The sequence below is a fragment of the Panthera onca genome, chromosome C2 (assembly GCF_046562875.1).
Source record: "Panthera onca isolate mPanOnc1 chromosome C2, mPanOnc1 haplotype 2, whole genome shotgun sequence".
NCBI classification, from domain to species: Eukaryota; Metazoa; Chordata; class Mammalia; order Carnivora; family Felidae; genus Panthera; species Panthera onca.
The window spans coordinates 78,689,242-78,707,444 of NC_138347.1; the positions used below are offsets into that span (position 1 = coordinate 78,689,242).

An 18,203-nucleotide genomic window follows, 5' to 3' on the forward strand; every position below is an offset into this window, starting at 1 on the left:
CTGGCAAGGAATTTAGATATATCAAAACTGATGGATTTCACGAATGATGACTGGGACCCTAAAAATGCCACAGAGAAACCCAGGATTTGGAAGATGCTGAATATGAGTGGCCATTGAATCATATATATGATCAGCAGACAGAAATACAAAACTAAATCTTGAAGAAGTATCAGGGATGGAAATACGGATTTGGAAGGCATTCTCATAAAAAGAGTAGCTAAAATAGTATAGTCAGACCCCAGTGAAAGACATCAGAATCAAACGGCTCAAGCTCAAGATCCAAAAAATGCCTACATTTGGAGGACAGAGGAGCAAGAAGCCAGAGACTCTGCCCTCAGTTTATGATCAGGTATTCAATGATAATATTATTTGATAAGCTTAAGAGCATTTATTTTCTGGTTAGGAAATTTGATTGTTCTTATATGAGGTCTGAAGTGTGCATCTATCAGTCTAATCAAGATTATAGATTTCCTAAGATACTAAGTGTTCAATACCATGTAATAGTATTTAAAAGGAACTAAGTCAGTCCAAATATATGGTGGTCTGAAACAGAATCTTCAATGAAGGTAGATCAATGGATGGCATACTTATAATGCCAGAAGGAGTCTCAAAAACCAATACTCCCACGGGCAAGGGAATAGCCGAGTTTGTTGCGGTTTCCAATGAATGACATCAGCCCCATGTAGGTTTCAATCAAAATGGGTTCAGTTAACACCATCAGTCCCTTTCTTCTTCCAGATCCAGTGGAATTCTTGTGGGCATTCTGGATCGCTGCAACAAGTTTAGACGTGAACCCAGACAACTGAAGAGGAAAAGAAGGCACAGAGTTAGTAAATGCAGAGTTGGTCCAGACACACTTCCTCCCTAGCCAGTCCTCACAAAAGTTGACCACTGTCCTGGGGCTGTAGCTATCCTTACTTCCTTACATAGATGTCATTTCTCAGAATTGTCAACATTGCTTCTGTTAGTCTTTTAATAAATCAATCAGTCAATAAATTATGTACATAATGAAATTATCTGCCTCATCTTGTTTGTTTTTCATCCTTCGTAATTTGTACAGCATTTAGTAGTCAGCTTAATAAATATTTGCTGATAGTCTATTATGAATCAGATGCCTGCTGGCTGCTGAAGATTTAAATACAAGTAAGATATAGTCTCTGTGTCCAAAGGAGTAACACTCTAATAATCTAAGAAATGAACTTGGTAAATCATTATACAAAGTTCATGAAAATGAACAGCAGGCATAATAAGATGGTAAAGGAATGCAAAAGAGGGGGAAATCATACATAGGAAGAGGATCAGAAATGACTTCAAAAGAAAACTCTTGAGACAATCATCAAAGGGTTCCTAGAGTTTCAATAGGTGAAATGGAATTAGGGAGGGCTTGGTTGGCAGCTGTTTTTTCTATTCAACCCAGCATCCTTTCAATCATTTAAGATTCTTCTTCCAATACGAGTACCTCTTTATTTCTTTGGAGGACCACCCTCTTCCAGTTTAGCCCAAATAGTATAAGAGGAGTCTACTTTAGCATATGGCTCAGGTCTAAGCAATCAGAGGAGTCCATTTCTCTGGTCACAGAGATTGGTGCAGGTAAGGGCACATGACCAATGTTGTTGCAAAACTGATAGAAAGCCTGGAGGTTTTCGAGGTCATTTTACCATGCATAGTGAGAACCTGAGAATGAAGCCAACGAAGGTGGAAGAAGTAAGATACAGAGAGAGATGAATTATTGACAAAATCATTCAAATTATTAGGTCAGCCTATCCTGAACTTTTAAGTTAAATGAGGGAAAAAAAATCCTTATTTTGGTCAAGCCAAGTTGAATTGGGTTAAGGGGAGGGTAATTCAGGGAGCATTCTGAACAGAGATATAGGGGCGCCTGGGTGGCCCAGTCGGTTAAGCATCCGACTTTGGCTCAGGTCATGAATTCACAGTTCATGGGTTCGAGCCCCGCATCAGGCTCTGTGCTGACAGCTCAGAGCCTGGATCCTGTTTCAGATTCTGTGTCTCCCTCTCTCTCTGCCCCTCCCCTGCTCACACTGTCTTTCTCTGTCTCTCAAAAATAAATAAATGTAAAGAAATTTTAATTAAAAAAATAAACATATATAAGCAAGGAAATGAAACAAAAGTTCATGTTTCTATTTCCAACAAGCTCTTTTATATCCATGATCTCTTTCTAACATAAATGTATTAGGTATGTAAAAGAAGGTATCACCATTTCCATATTAGAAAACCAAGGCTCATAGAAGGTAAATGACTTACCCACAGTCACTCCACTTTCTGCAGTATGGTAAAAAAGAACATTAGGAATAAAATCTTATTCACAGTGAGATCCAAATCTGTTTCCTAGGCAACTGGCTCACTAGTGAACCTAAATTAAGACTCCTATTAGAGTATATTCCAATATCAATTCAAATTATTAAGCATCCTCTATAAAGTGTCCATTATTCTTCCCATGATTCCAAGAGGAGACCAATCTTTGCTTTAAGGGACTAACATAAGAGTGATCTTTCAGTGAAGAAAGAGAAGCCTGTAGTCTTTCCCCATAACAATTTTCCATAGAGATTTTATCCTGGATACTTAATTTTATACCAAATTGCCCCTGGGCAAACTACTTTTTCATTCCAGTTTCAGTTTCCTTATTAGTAAGGAAAAAACATTTACAAATTAGAATGTATCAACTATTGGCAGTTGGCAACCCTACAAAAAAAAAAAAAAAAAAGGAAAGAAAGAAAGAAAGAAAGAAAGAAAGAAAGAAAGAAAGAAATAAGAAAAAGAAAAAAAGCCATGCAAATAAAACTTCTATAATTTTATACCTGTGTGGCATTGTAAATTCATTTCCTCTTTTTGAGTCTTAGTTTCTTCTTTTGAAAAGCATTGAAATCTATGAGGTTTTTTTTAGATAATGTCATAAGTAACAAAAATTAGTGGCTATGATGAGAAAATAATATAGTTTGCTGGAGTACCTCAATATCTCTAGGTTTTCAAAATAAACAGATGTATTTCTCTACTTTTCTTTAAAGTAATATTTACCTAATTGAATATTATCAAAACATCAAATAAATAAATAAATAAATAAACTCAGAGGGCACCTGGATGGCTCAGTCAGTTAAGCATCTGACTCTTGATTTCAGCTCAGGTCATGATCTCGCAGTTTGAGAGATAAAGCCCCACAACAGGTTCCACACTGACAACACAGAGCCTACTTGGGATTCTCTCTCTCTCCCTCCCTGCCCCTACCCCCCGCCCCCACACACACACAGTCTCTCTCTCTCTCTCTCTCTCAAAAAAAAAAAAAAAAAAAAAGCTTAAAAAATAAATAAACTCACTTCACTGAGGCTAAATAATGTAAACCAACACAGAAGTAGGGTTTTGCTTGAGCTTCAGTCTGTAGAAGCGAAGACAGACAGAAGACACTTCTTATTACTCGTTTGCAGTCCCAGCATCCTTTTGGAGATCTAAACATTGCTGTCATTGAGTGATACAAACTGTAGTCATAACAGCCTGGGGATTCTGGAAGGAAAGACATCCTTCCTTTCAGCTACTTCCACCAGTGCTTTAGCTGATTGAATAAGAAAAGCAGAAAGAAGTGGTTTTTCTTCAACTTCCAAAAGAGAAAATCAAAAAGGACAGAATAAGTTAATAACATAGGCATTGAATCATTATGGTTGAAAATCATGGAATCTCAAGGTTAGAAGTGACCTTAAGCTTATCAATTCTAGCCACTCATCTGTTGTTTTTGCCTTGACACATCCTCACCAAAAAACTACATCCCTGGACATGGACATATCCAATGATGGGGAACTCACTGCTATCTAACCACATATATTCCATCACTGTGTATAGTGGGAAAATGCTTGGCATAGATGCATAGGGCCAGGTATGCTTCCTTGCCCTATCAGTTACTAACGGTTAGAGTTTGGAAAAACCATACAATCTCACTGAGCCTTAGTTTCTAGATCTGAAAAGGGAAACTAATAATGGTGATGATAGTGATAGTAAAAGCCAACCTCATGAGATTTGTACAATTTTTATCATTTGTATCATTCATATAATTTTTTAACTCTAATATGAGCTTTTTAAAAGTAACAGAGTTCCCTGAATGTCAGCCTCAGGAGATTGTTGCATGAATTTAAGTGAATTATTCAAAAGCATTTTATAAAGCATATTATTTATAGGTACAAATATTTTCATTATTTATAGGCAAAAACACTTTAACTTTTTTCTTTCAAGTTTATTTTTATTTATTCTGAGAGATAGAGAGCAAGCGGGGGAGGAGCAGAGAGAGAGGGAGACAGAATCCCAAGCAGGCTCTGTGGTGACAGCCCAATGGGGGGCATGAACTCATGAACCACAAGATCATGACGTGAGCCAAAATCAGGAGTCAAACACTTAACCTACTGAGCCACCCACATGCCCCAAGACTTTAACTTTCTTAGTTCTATTCCCTTCAATTCCATATTTGGAATGCCAATTTCCTTAATACAAATCACAGACTCCAGAAAACATTTTTTTGACTCTGATATGAGCTTTTTAAAAGTAACAGAGTTCCCTGGATGCCAACAGATACATTAAGTTCCACTCAGACACTATAATTTCAAAAAACATGGGTTGAGTATCAAAGTATCTCCCCCAAGATATTTATCAATTATAAAGGGAAAAATCCTAACTTTGCAGAGGGGAAATCCAGCATACATCTTAAATCTATCTTAAACAAGTGATCAATGTTAATACTGCTAGTAATAAGACACACAGGCATCATAAGCCTACAATATGATGCAGTGAAGACATAAATCATTTCTGTAGTATCTGCTCCAAAAAAAAAAAAAAAACAAAACAAAACACCTCAATTTAATCATGAGAAAACATCAGGCAAACCCAAATTGAGAAGCATTCTACAAAAACACCGACCAGTATTCATGAGAAGTGCCAAGATCATGAACACAGAAGAAAGACTGAGAAACTGTCACAGTTCGGAGGAGAATAAAGAGACAGAACAACTCAATGTAATACATAATCCTGAACTGGATCCTGGGACAGACAGAGGCATTAGGAAAAACAAAACAAAAAACCAGTGAAACTTGAATAAGGCCTGTAGTTTACTTAATATTATTGTAGTGATGTTTAATTTTCAGGTTTTGATAACTCTACTATAGTTATTATGTAAGTTGTTAGAATAATTTGAATGTCAGGTACATGGAAACTTTACTATCTTTGCAATTTTCCTGTAAGCCTAAAATTATTTCAAAATAAAAAGCCTTTAAACTCTAGATTGAAAGAAAATCCTAAATATTAGTTCCCCAAGATTCTTGAAGTTTTCAATTGATCAAGGAGATAAATGCAAAAGAAAAACAGGTACAAGATGACACCTTTACTTTGTTTCTCTTATCTCTATATTTTTTATATGAACCTATATCAAAGTAATACAAGTATTACTGTCTATTTTTTTTTCTGAAAAAATTGTCATTGAATGAATTCACGTCCATATAATTAAATTAAATCAAAAAGTTGATTTTTGGGGGCACCTGGGTGGCTTAGTCAGTTAACCATCAGACTTCGGCTCAGGTCATGATCTCACATTTCATAAGTTTGAGCCCCATGTCGGGCTCTGTGCTGACAGCGCAGAGCCTAGAGCCTGCCTCAGAGTCTGTGTCTCCCTCTCTCTCTACCCCTCCCCCGCTCATGCTCTGTCTCTCAAAAATAAAGATTAAAAAAAAAAAAGATCTGTAAAAAGTTGATTTTTGTCCATTGCAAATTTAGCCATTGTTCAGTTTTCTTCTGAGGAAAACAGAGGAAGAGCCTGTGTAGTTAGAATATAGTGATCAAAAGAGATCGAAATGAAATCTTAGGCCCAAAGCATCCTGTCGGCCATATTAAGGACTCTGGATTGAAGTGATTTTAAAAATAAGTTCAGTGATGTATGTTTTGTTGTTGCTGTTGTTGTTGTTTTTAATAATCCTGACAGTTGTATGGAAAATTTACTGTTAGGGTCAAGATTAGAAGCCAGAAGATAAGAGGAGTTTGAAGATCACTTCAGTAGTCCAGGCAAGAGATGATGGTGGCTTGGATCAGGAGAGAAGTGGAGAACATAACTGGTTAAATTAGGGATATTATTTGGAGGTAGAGCCATACAACTTGCTGGCATGAGTAAATATAAGGGATGAAAAGAACAGAGGACTCAAAGATGACACCTAGATTTTTGGTCTGAGCAACTGGATAGAAAGTGATATCATTACTGGGTTGGGAAAGCCTGGGGCAGAAGGACTTGGAAGTGGTGAGGTGCAAGGGGCAAGGATTCTGTTCCAGATGTGGTTGATGTGCCTAACCAGTAAGCCTCTTAGTAATTTCTAATGGCCAATTGGATACATGAGCATGGGACATGAGGAAATAAAGAGATGATAAGACCACATGTATAGTTAACAATTCCAAAATAGTAATTATAGATCCTATAGTCAAGAACAATATTCATAAAGTATAAACAAGATAGACTATAGGGCAGGGGTTAGAAATCCACAAATTCAGAAAGCTTTGTTGGACAAGATGCTAGGCATCGGGGACAATGCATAGGGGATCTAATAGGTAAACTGAGGGTCCAAGTGTTTCAGAGATTTGTCCAATGGCTAATCACTAATAAGCAACTGAGCAAAGTCTTGGAATCCCAGTCTCCTGACTTAAGTGTGTTAAAGTCCTCTTTCTATAATATACTGCTATTATGAGCAGTAAAATTATACTATTTAGAAAAGGATTTGTGTTCCTTATTTTTAAGAAGGGATAGGAAAAAATTATACTCAGTGATTTTCAAAACATGTTCCTTTGAACACTAGATTTCTTCATAGGTTGGATGACCATATAATTTATCATCCAGACAAAGATTCTTTTCAAAAGAAAGGAAATGCTGTTATTAACAATGTTGGGATGACAGATATTCCTGAGGGTTTGGGGAGAAGATATGGAAGCCAAGCAGGTAACATCCTCCAGTCCCTGCAATCATACCAATTAGATCTGCTCTATTTTTAACCATTTTACATATTTCAATTTCAAGATTTTATTTTTAAAAGTCTTATGCTTCTAAAAAATTTTTTTGAAAAACACCGTACTAAGCTTGCCTAGCAACCTCTAGCTCTGACTTGGTGTAAGATGCATAGGGCCTACTCAATCCGCAAAGATCTATATTGTCTATACTCCTATTCATCCTTCCAAACCAAGCTCAAATACCCTCTCTCTCACAATGCTTTCTTGTATACTCAAGGCAAAAATTAATATTTTATTCTATTGCATTTCACTTTTATCTCCATTTAAATATTTCATCCAGTTTTCTAAGAATTAGAGTCACAATTGTGGCTGTTTGTCTATGTAAGTGAACCAAAGTTTCCTTACCTTAGGACTATTGCTATCTTGTGCCATATAATTCTTTGCGACAGGGGACAATGTCCTCTGTATTTTAGGATGTTAAGCAGCCTCACTAGCCTCTACCCACCATATACCAATAGTATCCTCACCCTAAGTGTGAGAATCAAAAATGTCTTGAGACATTGCCAAATGCCACCCCGGCAGGGGGATGGGAGGGTGGTAAAATCATCCCCTGTTGAAAAGCACTGAACTGAAGGAAGTATGTATGATATAACATGGGTATTGAGATCAAACAGATCTGGTCTTAAGTTGCAGATATGGCACTCATTAGCTGTGTGACTCTGGGCAAGTTATCCAACCTCTCTAAATTTTATAGTTCTTTTCCACACAAAAAAGAATATTAATAGCATCAAGTACAGAGGGTGGCTGTAAAGATTAAACCAACTTTAATGAATGGAGAGTTTGTCCATAAGCTCACATGTGCAGGTACACATATTCATGTATTTTAGGAAGAGTTGGGGAAGTGGAATGAAATGAGGCTGGAATTTGGAGTAAGAGTGCAAAGGCCATTAAGGAAGCCTATTACCAATAATCAAAAATACTATCAACAAATCTTTGACAATATCGCCATCAAACTAGGACTTCTTAAAGACCAAGCTGTAATTCACCACAGCATTCCCATTGCCAACACCCTCTGGACTGCCGGGATACCTTTTCATAGATAAATAAATGCTTTTAGATTAGATTACTGACTGCTTCTCCAGTCCTCATCATAAGCTTCATTTGATGAGAATCCTCCGTGGCCTCAGAATCTGAGTGCTGGAAAGAAAGAGTCGATGCTATTTCATACCCAATGAACTTGGCATCTCATTAGAGTCAGATGCCACTTTATTTCTAGTCATTTCAGTGCTCCCTCTAAAAGGAGGAGGGACCATGAAGACAAAGTGACAAGCAGTGCATTGAAGGAAAGGCAGACAAAAGGCCAAGTCCCCAAACTGGCTCTTGAGCATTTCAAGCACCTGAACTCAGTCTGTGTGACAGGAACGCGGTGTCATCTGATATGAATGCCACCAGCCACATACTTTTCTCTAAAAGCTTTTATACACCCACCCCTGGCTCCTTCTTTTATTCCAGTCTCAAAAACAGAGGGTCAAGTTTTAACAACTCTGATTACATAGGAGCTGTGTGCTGGTTAGGGTAAAGTATAGTGGTGTGTGTGGGTGGGTGGGTGCGTTCGTTGGAGGTAGGGGGGAGTGCTGAACGTTCTTATGGACTTTACAGAAAGTATTTACCACCTGAGTGACTGCACTCCTGGTTTACTTCAGGTGCTGTCTGCCAGCAGTTCACTGCCCAGAGTCTCAGTTTTCCTTATTACAACCATAACTTGCTTCCTGTTTACACTGGGTAAAGAGACCAGGTTTCATGCCTGCAGGCGTGCATTCCTCAGCTGAGCAGGTTTTCCAAACCTTCAGGCTATAGGTTTCAGTGTTGCTCTATAGGAAATGAAGCATGCGGAGATAAAGAATAAATCCATCCAATACCCAGTACTGGAAACCACTTGAACAGTCACACAGCTGGATAGAATGTTTATATCATCCTGACATATTTTACCTGGAATTATCTTTATGGAGACACCTTGATTGTGGTATGTTCAGGTATGTAGAGAGAAAAAGGAGGATGAGGCAGAAACTTCTTTCCTCCAAGAGAGGTTCCTATATATCCTAATCCGCACCCTCTTCCTATTCCATTCCCCAACTCTCCCCTGCCAACACATATGCGTACATACACATGCTTTGAATTCTAGCTAAAATGAATTATTCTTTATTCAAGAACATTTCATGTACTTTTGTAATTTGCAGGTTCCAACCATCTTTCTTTTATTTAAAATGTATTTCCCCCACCTCCTTTGATGCTTAAATCACTCATACTTTGAGTTTCACTTCAGATATCATTATACCTGTTAGCTTTTGGACTTTCTTGTTCCCTCTTCTGGGCTCCCATAGAACCTTGTGAATCCCACTCTATTAACAGTCTTAGCATATTAAATTATAATTTGTTAATTACTTTTTTTTTTACCTTCTCCCTGTACTCTGTAAGTGTCTGGAGGGCAAAATCTGTTTTATTCTTCTCAGTATCCCAGTTTACTAGCACGTTGCTCAGCATGTAGCTAGGTGGGTATTCAATGAGTATTTGTCAAAATGATGTGAAGGGAAACGAAAGTTACATTTAATTGCTAACACGTTGGTTCACTTTCATAATTCCCTTGAAAAAAAGGGTAAATATGCCAGAAAAGAGTAAAAAGGATTGGACTGTAGATCATTTTGATTTGGTTATAAAGCATTCATGACCATTCACTGTTATTTACCAGCTCTGGGCTCAGTCATTAGTCCCTTCCAGCAAGACTCTCCACACATCCTAAGAACCCAGCAAGAAAATGGTTAAAACAGGGGAGATGAGACTACAAATTATAAATAAAAAGTGTGTGAAACAATTGAGGATAATCAAGTTTTGTCAGAAATATATCACATTACATATCACATCAATGAATACACACACACACACACACAATTTCTTCAAGCTCATGTCCATTTTCCTGCTTATTTACAAATTATTTGGGTGTGGAAAGGGAGCTAGTTTATTTTAATACCTTAGTCAATTCACTTAATCACTCTAAGTACCCTCATTTTAAAAACAGAGATAGCTATCTTGACCTCACAGGGTTTTTGTTAGTTGAATTACATGAAAACATGTAAACTGTAATCAATAAATATAGTCTGATTACATAATATTACATGAGATTATTTTTATGTCTTGTAACAAGAAAGTCAATGCCAAAAAATGATTATTTCCTATTCTCACAACTGTTTTATATGAGTAATGCAAAGTATATGCATACAGAGATTGGAATAGGTTGGTGAGGCTGAGAGATAAGCAAGAATGTCTGGAAAGAGGCCATTTGACCATCATATTTGCCAGACGTAAAGTGCTATAGAGTTAGTGAGAAGAATAAAAGGAAAAAATAATGTATTTTGATACTGTATTGCATAAATTTGATAGTAATTTTTAGATTACTTTAGGAGACTTGAAGATAATACGAATTTGAATTTGAATGCAATTAATGTGTTTATTAATACTCTTTCCTATGGTACGTGCCTGACCAACCAATCCCATGACTCAGCTTTGATCCAAAGGTGTATGGTCTGAAACCTCTATCAGCAGCTAAGCTTTCTCTCCTGAGCTTCAGACCTAAATTTCTAACTGCCTGACAACTAACCCAATCTCATGTTCCATGGACATGTCAAACCAACATGTCCAAACCTATTCTTCTTTCAGTTTTCCCCACTCAAATCAATGGAGTCACCATCTTCCCAAGCCAAAAACCACACCATCTTCAACATCTTTTTCTCCTCCACCTACTATATCCTGTAAATTACCTGCTCCCATTAATCCTGTATCTTGAGTATCTCAACATATCTTTATCTTCTCTCCATTCCTACTGCCCTTAAGCCCTTATACCTATTATTTGAGTCATTATGATCATGAAGGGGAATATGTAAGATTAAACTCCAGCTACAATAAATTACTCTGTGTCTAAGAACACTCCTTGTACCTTCATGTACCTCCACATCTCTTCATTGGATTTAACTTCTGATTTAGTCAATTTAGTGCTCATTTTAAAATCTTTGCATTTTTATCTATTCCTCTATTCAACAGTGCCTTCCACAAAGACATAAATTTTATCTCATTTATGTTTGTATCCTGAACAATAAACCTCTACTTTGTAGGTGTCAGAAGATATTTGTTGAATAAAGAGATTCCAGGTGCTTTATAAGAAAAGACTCTGAGTCAGAATAAATTTGGATTTTAAGTATATTTTTAAAAATAAGTTATGGCATCAGATTGTAAATAATTTGGAAATTTTTACTATGTGTAACCCAGCTCTACAGGATTTATTTTCCTATACCATAATAGATTTGCTAAACTGAATTAAATTGCTTCAGGTATTTGATTTAGTTATGCATTTTCCCCATATTTTCTACTTTTTTCCCATTTCATTTATAAGGGAAATGGAAAAACTAGTTTTGTATCATCCTTTTAAAATCTTATGTTATGCCAAAATACCCATATAAAAGGAATTCTATATCCACAGAATTGTCTTTCTTCTTATTTATTCTTTTAAATTAATATAACTGAGTATTAATCAAAGCCAATTTTGGAAAATATCATAAACACAAATAATATTGTGACATAAAACTGAACAACAAAAGAGAAATTAAGACTCAAAGAAATGGATCAGAGTACTCATCATCTCACATCACAGATGGAGATCACTTGTTTTCAGAAAGAGTTGGGACTTGGGGTGGCCTTTAATAAGAAATAGTTTGGCAAACTATTTGGCCAAATAGTTTGGCCAGACTGTTGCCGGGGTGGGGTGGGGGGGGGAAGCTTTGGAAAAATAGTTTAAGGAGAAAAGCCATGAAGGAAATATACTTAACAGATCCACAAAACAGTTTTATTGACTTAAAATCACTAACCAACTGAACAAGCATTCATTATGCTCACATCCACACTTGTTGTGACACACACACACACATATGCACACACGCACGCAAGATATTCTTACTCCCATCCAACAAGAGCAGTACAAACACTGAGTTTTCCTTTTACCTTTCTACATTAATTAATTCTATGTTCTATTAACCACAGTCATGGTTTTGGGGGAATAATGATTCTATCCTCCTTTCAACATTTTATTTCTTATCTTCCTTTTAAAATTATTTGATTGTATTGGGGCACCTGGGTGGCTCAGTCGGTTAAGCATCCAATTTCTGCCCAGGTCATGATCTCACAGTTCGTGGGTTCGAGCCCCTTGTTGGGCTCTGTGCTGACAGCTCAGAGCCTGGACCCTGCTTCGGATTCTGTGTCTCCTTTTCTCTCTACCCCTCCCCTGCTCACACTCTGTCTCTCTCTGTCTCTCAAAAATAAATGTAAAAAAGAATAATAATAATAAAAATAAATAAATAAATACATACATACATACATACATACCTAAATAAACAAATAAATTTATTTGGTTGTATTTATATGTATCAGAATAAAACAAAGTACCATCAAGAATTAAGAGTAATGCAGTGCCATTTCTCTGTAGCTAATAGAATTTGTTCTTTAATCCCTTACTCTGAATATCTTCCAGCCAAGGACACTCAGGGAATAAGTACTTAATGCATCAAGTATAAGGAAGAGGGGACTTGGCTCAGGAAGTGATGGGTGTAATAACCAAGTCACTTGGTATTTATTTTACCTTACAATATGATACAATTACTATTAATGCAAAAATATATGTTATTTTAATGGGAAAAACAAGACTTCCTTTAGAGGAGGGAAATGGCTTTAGAAAAAATACATTGTCAAGCATTTTGAGTTCTATTACCAGGTGTCTGAAAGAAAAACACACACACACACACACACACACAAACAGATAAAATACTCTGAACTGTGAAGAAGGAGAAGGAGGAGGAGGAGGAGGAGGGGAGGGAGACAAAATATTTGGGGAGGAGCACGACAGGATCCAGAGGAGCAGAGAGAGGATTATAAAGCAATGCATTAATAATGCATTATTATTAATAAGGTCTTTTACAAACAGAGAGAGCTGATATTCCATGTGAAATTTGGGCCCATTATCATGATTTAAAAAATTCTCACTCCATCTCCTCAAAGGCCTCATGGAGTCTACTCTCACATCAATGCCTTTGTGTAAGTGTTGTATTATTGTCATTGGTTTTCATTTTGTTCTCTTTTGTTGCTTTTGGGTGGTAGAGTCAGGCTAGGGGCTGAAGTTGGACCCTGGGCTGCAGCATTATAAAATTGGGCTATCACAAGATCCATACAATGAACTAATTTAGTGCCTGCAATAGCCTCGAGCCAGAGGTAAGTAAACCTTGAGACCATAAGCCCCTGAGGATGTTTACATAAATCTTGAGAAGACCACTGTCCTTTCTGATAGCAGAAGGGATTTAATCCAACTTCAAGTATACATTAGGTGAAATTAAGACTCCATTTATCTTCTAGTCACGTTTTGCCTCAAATCATTTTTAAAATAGGAGACTTACCGATTAAAAATATTTTTATACATATACATATTTGCATGAATAGTGTGTTTAAAATCATGCAGCCACTGCAATGCATGCCATCCAACCACAGAAAGATTTTAGGTATATATTGTTATCTTTTGAATTTACAAGAAACAGAGAGTTATGATATTTGGAAGTAAATGACAGCATATAAAGGTAAACATAGAAAGGACAGAGAAGGCAAGAATTTCTAGGCCTATACACACACTCCTGTGTGTATATGTGTTGAAAATATAAAGTTTAATCTTTCTCTGCATCTACAGCTCCAACCATTTTACTTCCTGCCTACCTAGTATCCTAGCACTGCCTGCCTACCTAGTATCCTAGCACTGCCTATGTTTCCCTAGGGGAGATGAAAAAAAAAAAAAAAAAAATAGTAGAAGGACTTTCCCTGTCACTGATAAAATCTATTTGGGGAGATGAGATTGAAAGACATAAAAATACTCTTAATTGCTTTACTGTTTATGGACCATTTACATTCACAATATTCAATTTAACCTTACAATGGTCCAATGAAGTTAGGAGGAAGGGCAGTGTTGATTATGTCCATTTTAGAGATAAGACTACCAAGGCCCCAGAAAGAAAAGTAACAAACATAACCAAGAGCCATATCTGACTTCATATTTCACGCTATCCCACCCATACTCTTTCTTTTGAATGAAATAATTAGAATTTAATTACATACAGAAAATTATAAGTACCCATACAGAAATTTATACGTATGGCAAAAAACAGACACAAGTATTGCCATTTTTAAATAATATTACACTATAATTTTTTATAAGAAATTAGCAAGGTGGAAACATCACAATATGATTAACATAAATATTATACACATATTTATATATAAAACAGCTCCACTGTTTACTAAAAAATTCCTATAAACCTTTTAAAATTTGTATCTGTATAAACCCAGGCTGTATCTTAACTTTTCTTTTTTTTTGAGTAGTACATATTTTAGAAGCAGATAACTTCACCATCAAAGCTAGTCTAATGAGGCTCAAACTGCCTACCTTACAAATTTCGAGGAACTTCTCACTGGTGTACTTCATAGGGTGCTCAGTGAAGGTCGCGTAAGGCACCTCAGTGGACCATGGGTTCCAGCGAGATAAGAGGGACTGCTGTTCCAGACTCCCCCAGTAGATCCTAAGGCCTTCTCCTTGTCTCCTACAAGAAACAAGTTTCCTTAGATTAGCCATGTGCACTAGATGAAAACAAAAAGAAAAGGATGGGAAAGTCATGTGATGTCTCAGTCAGATTTATAATGATGCTGAGTGACTTGCCTACTAACTGATTGTTCCAGAAACTCGGGAGGTAAGAATAAAAGGATAAATTTGGTTTCAAACATGATGAGTTCAAGGTGTCATTGAGAATCCTATGTGGAAATGTCTACTTGGAAATGTGACTCTGGTGCTGAGGACTGGGGCCAGGGATGGAAACATGGATATTGCTCTCATGCCAATATTCTGATGGTAAGGGTTAGAAGAAAAAGGGAAAGGGAAGAGTCAAGGTGGTGGGTCAGGAAGTGGATGTGTCAAGGTGGCAGGCAGTTTCAAGGAGAAGAGAAATGACAGCACCTTCATTTTCCACAAAGCAGTTAACACAAGAAAAGATCTGGGACTTCAAGAATAGTAGTGTATAGATGATCCTTAAGAGCGATAATGACTTAAGATTGATAATGACCAATTCAAAAAATGCCTGTGGCCACAGCTTTTATATCTCATGGTTCTCTATTATCTGTACACATTCAATCCAGCTAAATTGCAGCAACATACATACCATAGCTCGTAAAGAAATTGTGTCTGCCTTTTCCCACACTATCGGGTATAGCCCAGGCCTGGATATCTGGTAAATCCAAGTGCAAAGCAAGAGGAAGCTTGGGAATGATGGGAGGGAAGTCGTGGCAGTAGAGTGTGGCCACATTGAATAACAAAATTGTAATTCCTGTGGTCTCTTCTTTTACATGTGCCCATCAGAATTTATGGTTTGTGGTTTTAGACATCTCTGAATGCAAAGAGATCCCTGGAGGTTAAGCCAAGCTCAGGTGCTTTGCATTCAATGAGCTTTAAAACTAAGTTGCCTGTAATTCTAAACAGCCCCATGGAACATCACAGAGCTCTCATTTCTTCTAGAAATTAAATCCTGGGATCTAGAATGAAAACCCAGAGCTTAATTGTGGTGCCTGCATAAAGCTGTTACTTCCTGTATTAAGGAATTCCTTTGGGAATGCTATTGTGGCTTCCGTGTGTTTATCCAAGTAGATATGTGTATAAACACAATCTCACACATATGCATATGCCACCCTTCTTCCCGGTTGGCTGATCTCTGAGATTCTTCTTCTAAAATGAAAGTAAGAAAAGAACCTGGCACATTCTACTGCTCTGTTCTCAGATTTTTTATCATTATGTTTGAAAGCTGACACCCAACCTTTTTTGTACTTAATCCTTTACCCACAAAGAAAAACAAGTGGAAAAGAAACATATTGTATATACCTCTAAAGTTCTCTTTCTAACCTCTCACCTTCCCAGCTGTTATTCTGACATTTATCATCCCCCCAATATGTTCCTTCTGTTTCATTTCTTTTCTTTCTTTTCTTTCTTTCTTTCTTTCTTTCTTTCTTTCTTTCTTTCTTTCTTTCTTCTCTTTCTCTCTCCCTCCCTCCTTTTCTTTCTTTTTCTTTCTTCCTTCCTTCCTTTCTTTCTTTTTCTTTCTCTTTCTTTCTCTTTCCTTTCTTTCTCTCTCTCTTTCTCTCTGTCTCTCTCTCTCTCTCTCTCTCTTTCTTTCTTTCTTTCTCTCTCTCTTTTCCTGGCCTGGTAATAAACTCTAAGCTCAATTACTATTCTATGCATGCTGGTTAATGGAGCATTCTGGCTTTAGTCCATTAAGACAACTTGCACAATGGAATCATTTACTACTTCATATGTCAATTTATGTGCTGGGTGCAATTTTGCTTTTATCCAAAGGCGATGAAAAGCTGCCAAGATAGCTTCTCTAAGAAGTACACTTTATATTATTTTACCTTAGGGAAGCCTCAAATGAAGTTTGACCATGAAATTCAAGAGGGACCCTATTTCTAAATAACCAGTCAATTTGAGCATGGCAATGACATTTCTCAGAGATGTAGCATACTTCTAAATATACAAGTTCAGCCAACTTTCTCTCCTGAGCTCCAATGGTGATACCTAAGAAGATAAATCTACAACTAAAAAGTCTCTCCAAAGGTAAAAAGGTATTCTCGGCAAAGACCTTAGTACCATAGGATTATGAAAACCTACCATCTCCTCTTCCATCCCGTGTCATTAGGACAATTGTGGAGAACGCAGGTGCCTTTATGACCAGGAGTGCTTCATTAGTTACTTATGCTCACCATGCAAGATGTTGTGGGAGGTAACGGTGAAGTGAAAAATGCAAAAAAATAGGATGTCAGATAGTCTTGCATTAGAGTCTTACTTCTGACACTTAATGCTGTGGCGCTATGGACAAGCTCATTTCATTTTCTGAATCCATTTCACCACATGTTCTTTAACATGTCTCCATGTGACATCTCAGGACCTCGGTAACTGTGTAAATGACATAGATGGCTGTGGTCATGACACTACTAACATGCATTCAGTCAAGGACATACAGTATATAAAAGAAGACTCTGGTTATGGCTTTTGTAGTTTAGAGGCATCAAATTAGCCCCCTGACCACACCTTCTGCTGCAAAGACTATACCAAGCATTGTCCCATCACTCCTAGGGAACTTTAGCACCTATTGTGATCCTTCGCAAACATGTAAAAGCCAAATCAGCCACCATATGATGGAATAACATTTTAATGTTTATAAACTATAGAACGTGAGAGCTAGAAGGGCTCCTGGAACCTAAAGCCCAGTGCTGTCTTTCTGGAGATGAGAAAACTGGCACACAGAAGGAATAGGGTTTTCCCAAAGCATCACTACACACAGAGGTGAGCTGGTGAGAGCCTTAGTCTCCCAAGACTTCATTTAGGGGTCTTTTCACCATTCTGGACTCTCACTACAAAGTACATTCCAAGTTATGGTCCTGCTATTCCACAACAGAGCCTTACTTCCAATCGACACAGAGTTGAAAGAGTTGCCCTAAGAAGACCATCATCATCTGTGGGCAAAAAGCCCGTCTAGAGATCTTAGCTAAAGGTCAGAAATGAAATCTCAGTCTCAAAAGGAACTGTAGATTTTTATATAAGCTCGATATTATCAATTATGAGATTGTAGGAAAATAAGGTAGCCCTGGAAGTGAAGAGGGAAATTACAAAAAACTTAGGTCATCAGGGTAAGAAGACTGATCTTTCTCACTAAGCACTATGGTCAAGTTAATCAAAGTGGGGGTACAGTCCTAGGTAAATAATGCCAACACCAAATTATTAAGCAAAGGACAATTTGGTAGCTTTCTTCTCCAAATCATACTGAGTGGAAACCTTAGCTTTGGGCATTTCACAGCACCTTTCTGATCTTTGGGTAATAACCATTTCACGAGGAAAAAGAGGATAATGGATGAGCAAGTGTTTTGTATGCTGTAAGGCATAGTAGCAGCTATCAAATGTTGAGTTCCTAGTGTGCATTATAATGCTTACTTGTCCTGATAGAAACTTTATATTTTTAATTTTTTTTAACTATTACAACAGTTTTTTCAACTTCTTTGGTAGAAATAAATGAAGCTAACAGGAAATAAGATAAAGAATATGACCAGGCTTAATCAGA

At 37.1% G+C, this 18,203-nt stretch overlaps 1 protein-coding gene across 1 annotated transcript in view; it reads right to left on the reverse strand.

The window, feature by feature from the left end:
* Positions 1 to 360: 360 nt before the first annotated feature.
* Positions 361 to 18,203, reverse strand: part of TPRG1 (tumor protein p63 regulated 1) — a 122,599-nt gene continuing 104,756 nt past the window's right edge. Inside the window, exons 5-6 of the mRNA XM_060639510.2 lie at positions 14,495 to 14,648; positions 361 to 802 (exon numbers count right to left, since the gene is read on the reverse strand). Of these exons, the coding sequence (XP_060495493.1) occupies positions 608 to 802; positions 14,495 to 14,648 (349 nt within the window). The 3' untranslated portion in view covers positions 361 to 607. The remainder of the gene's footprint in view (positions 803 to 14,494; positions 14,649 to 18,203) is intronic.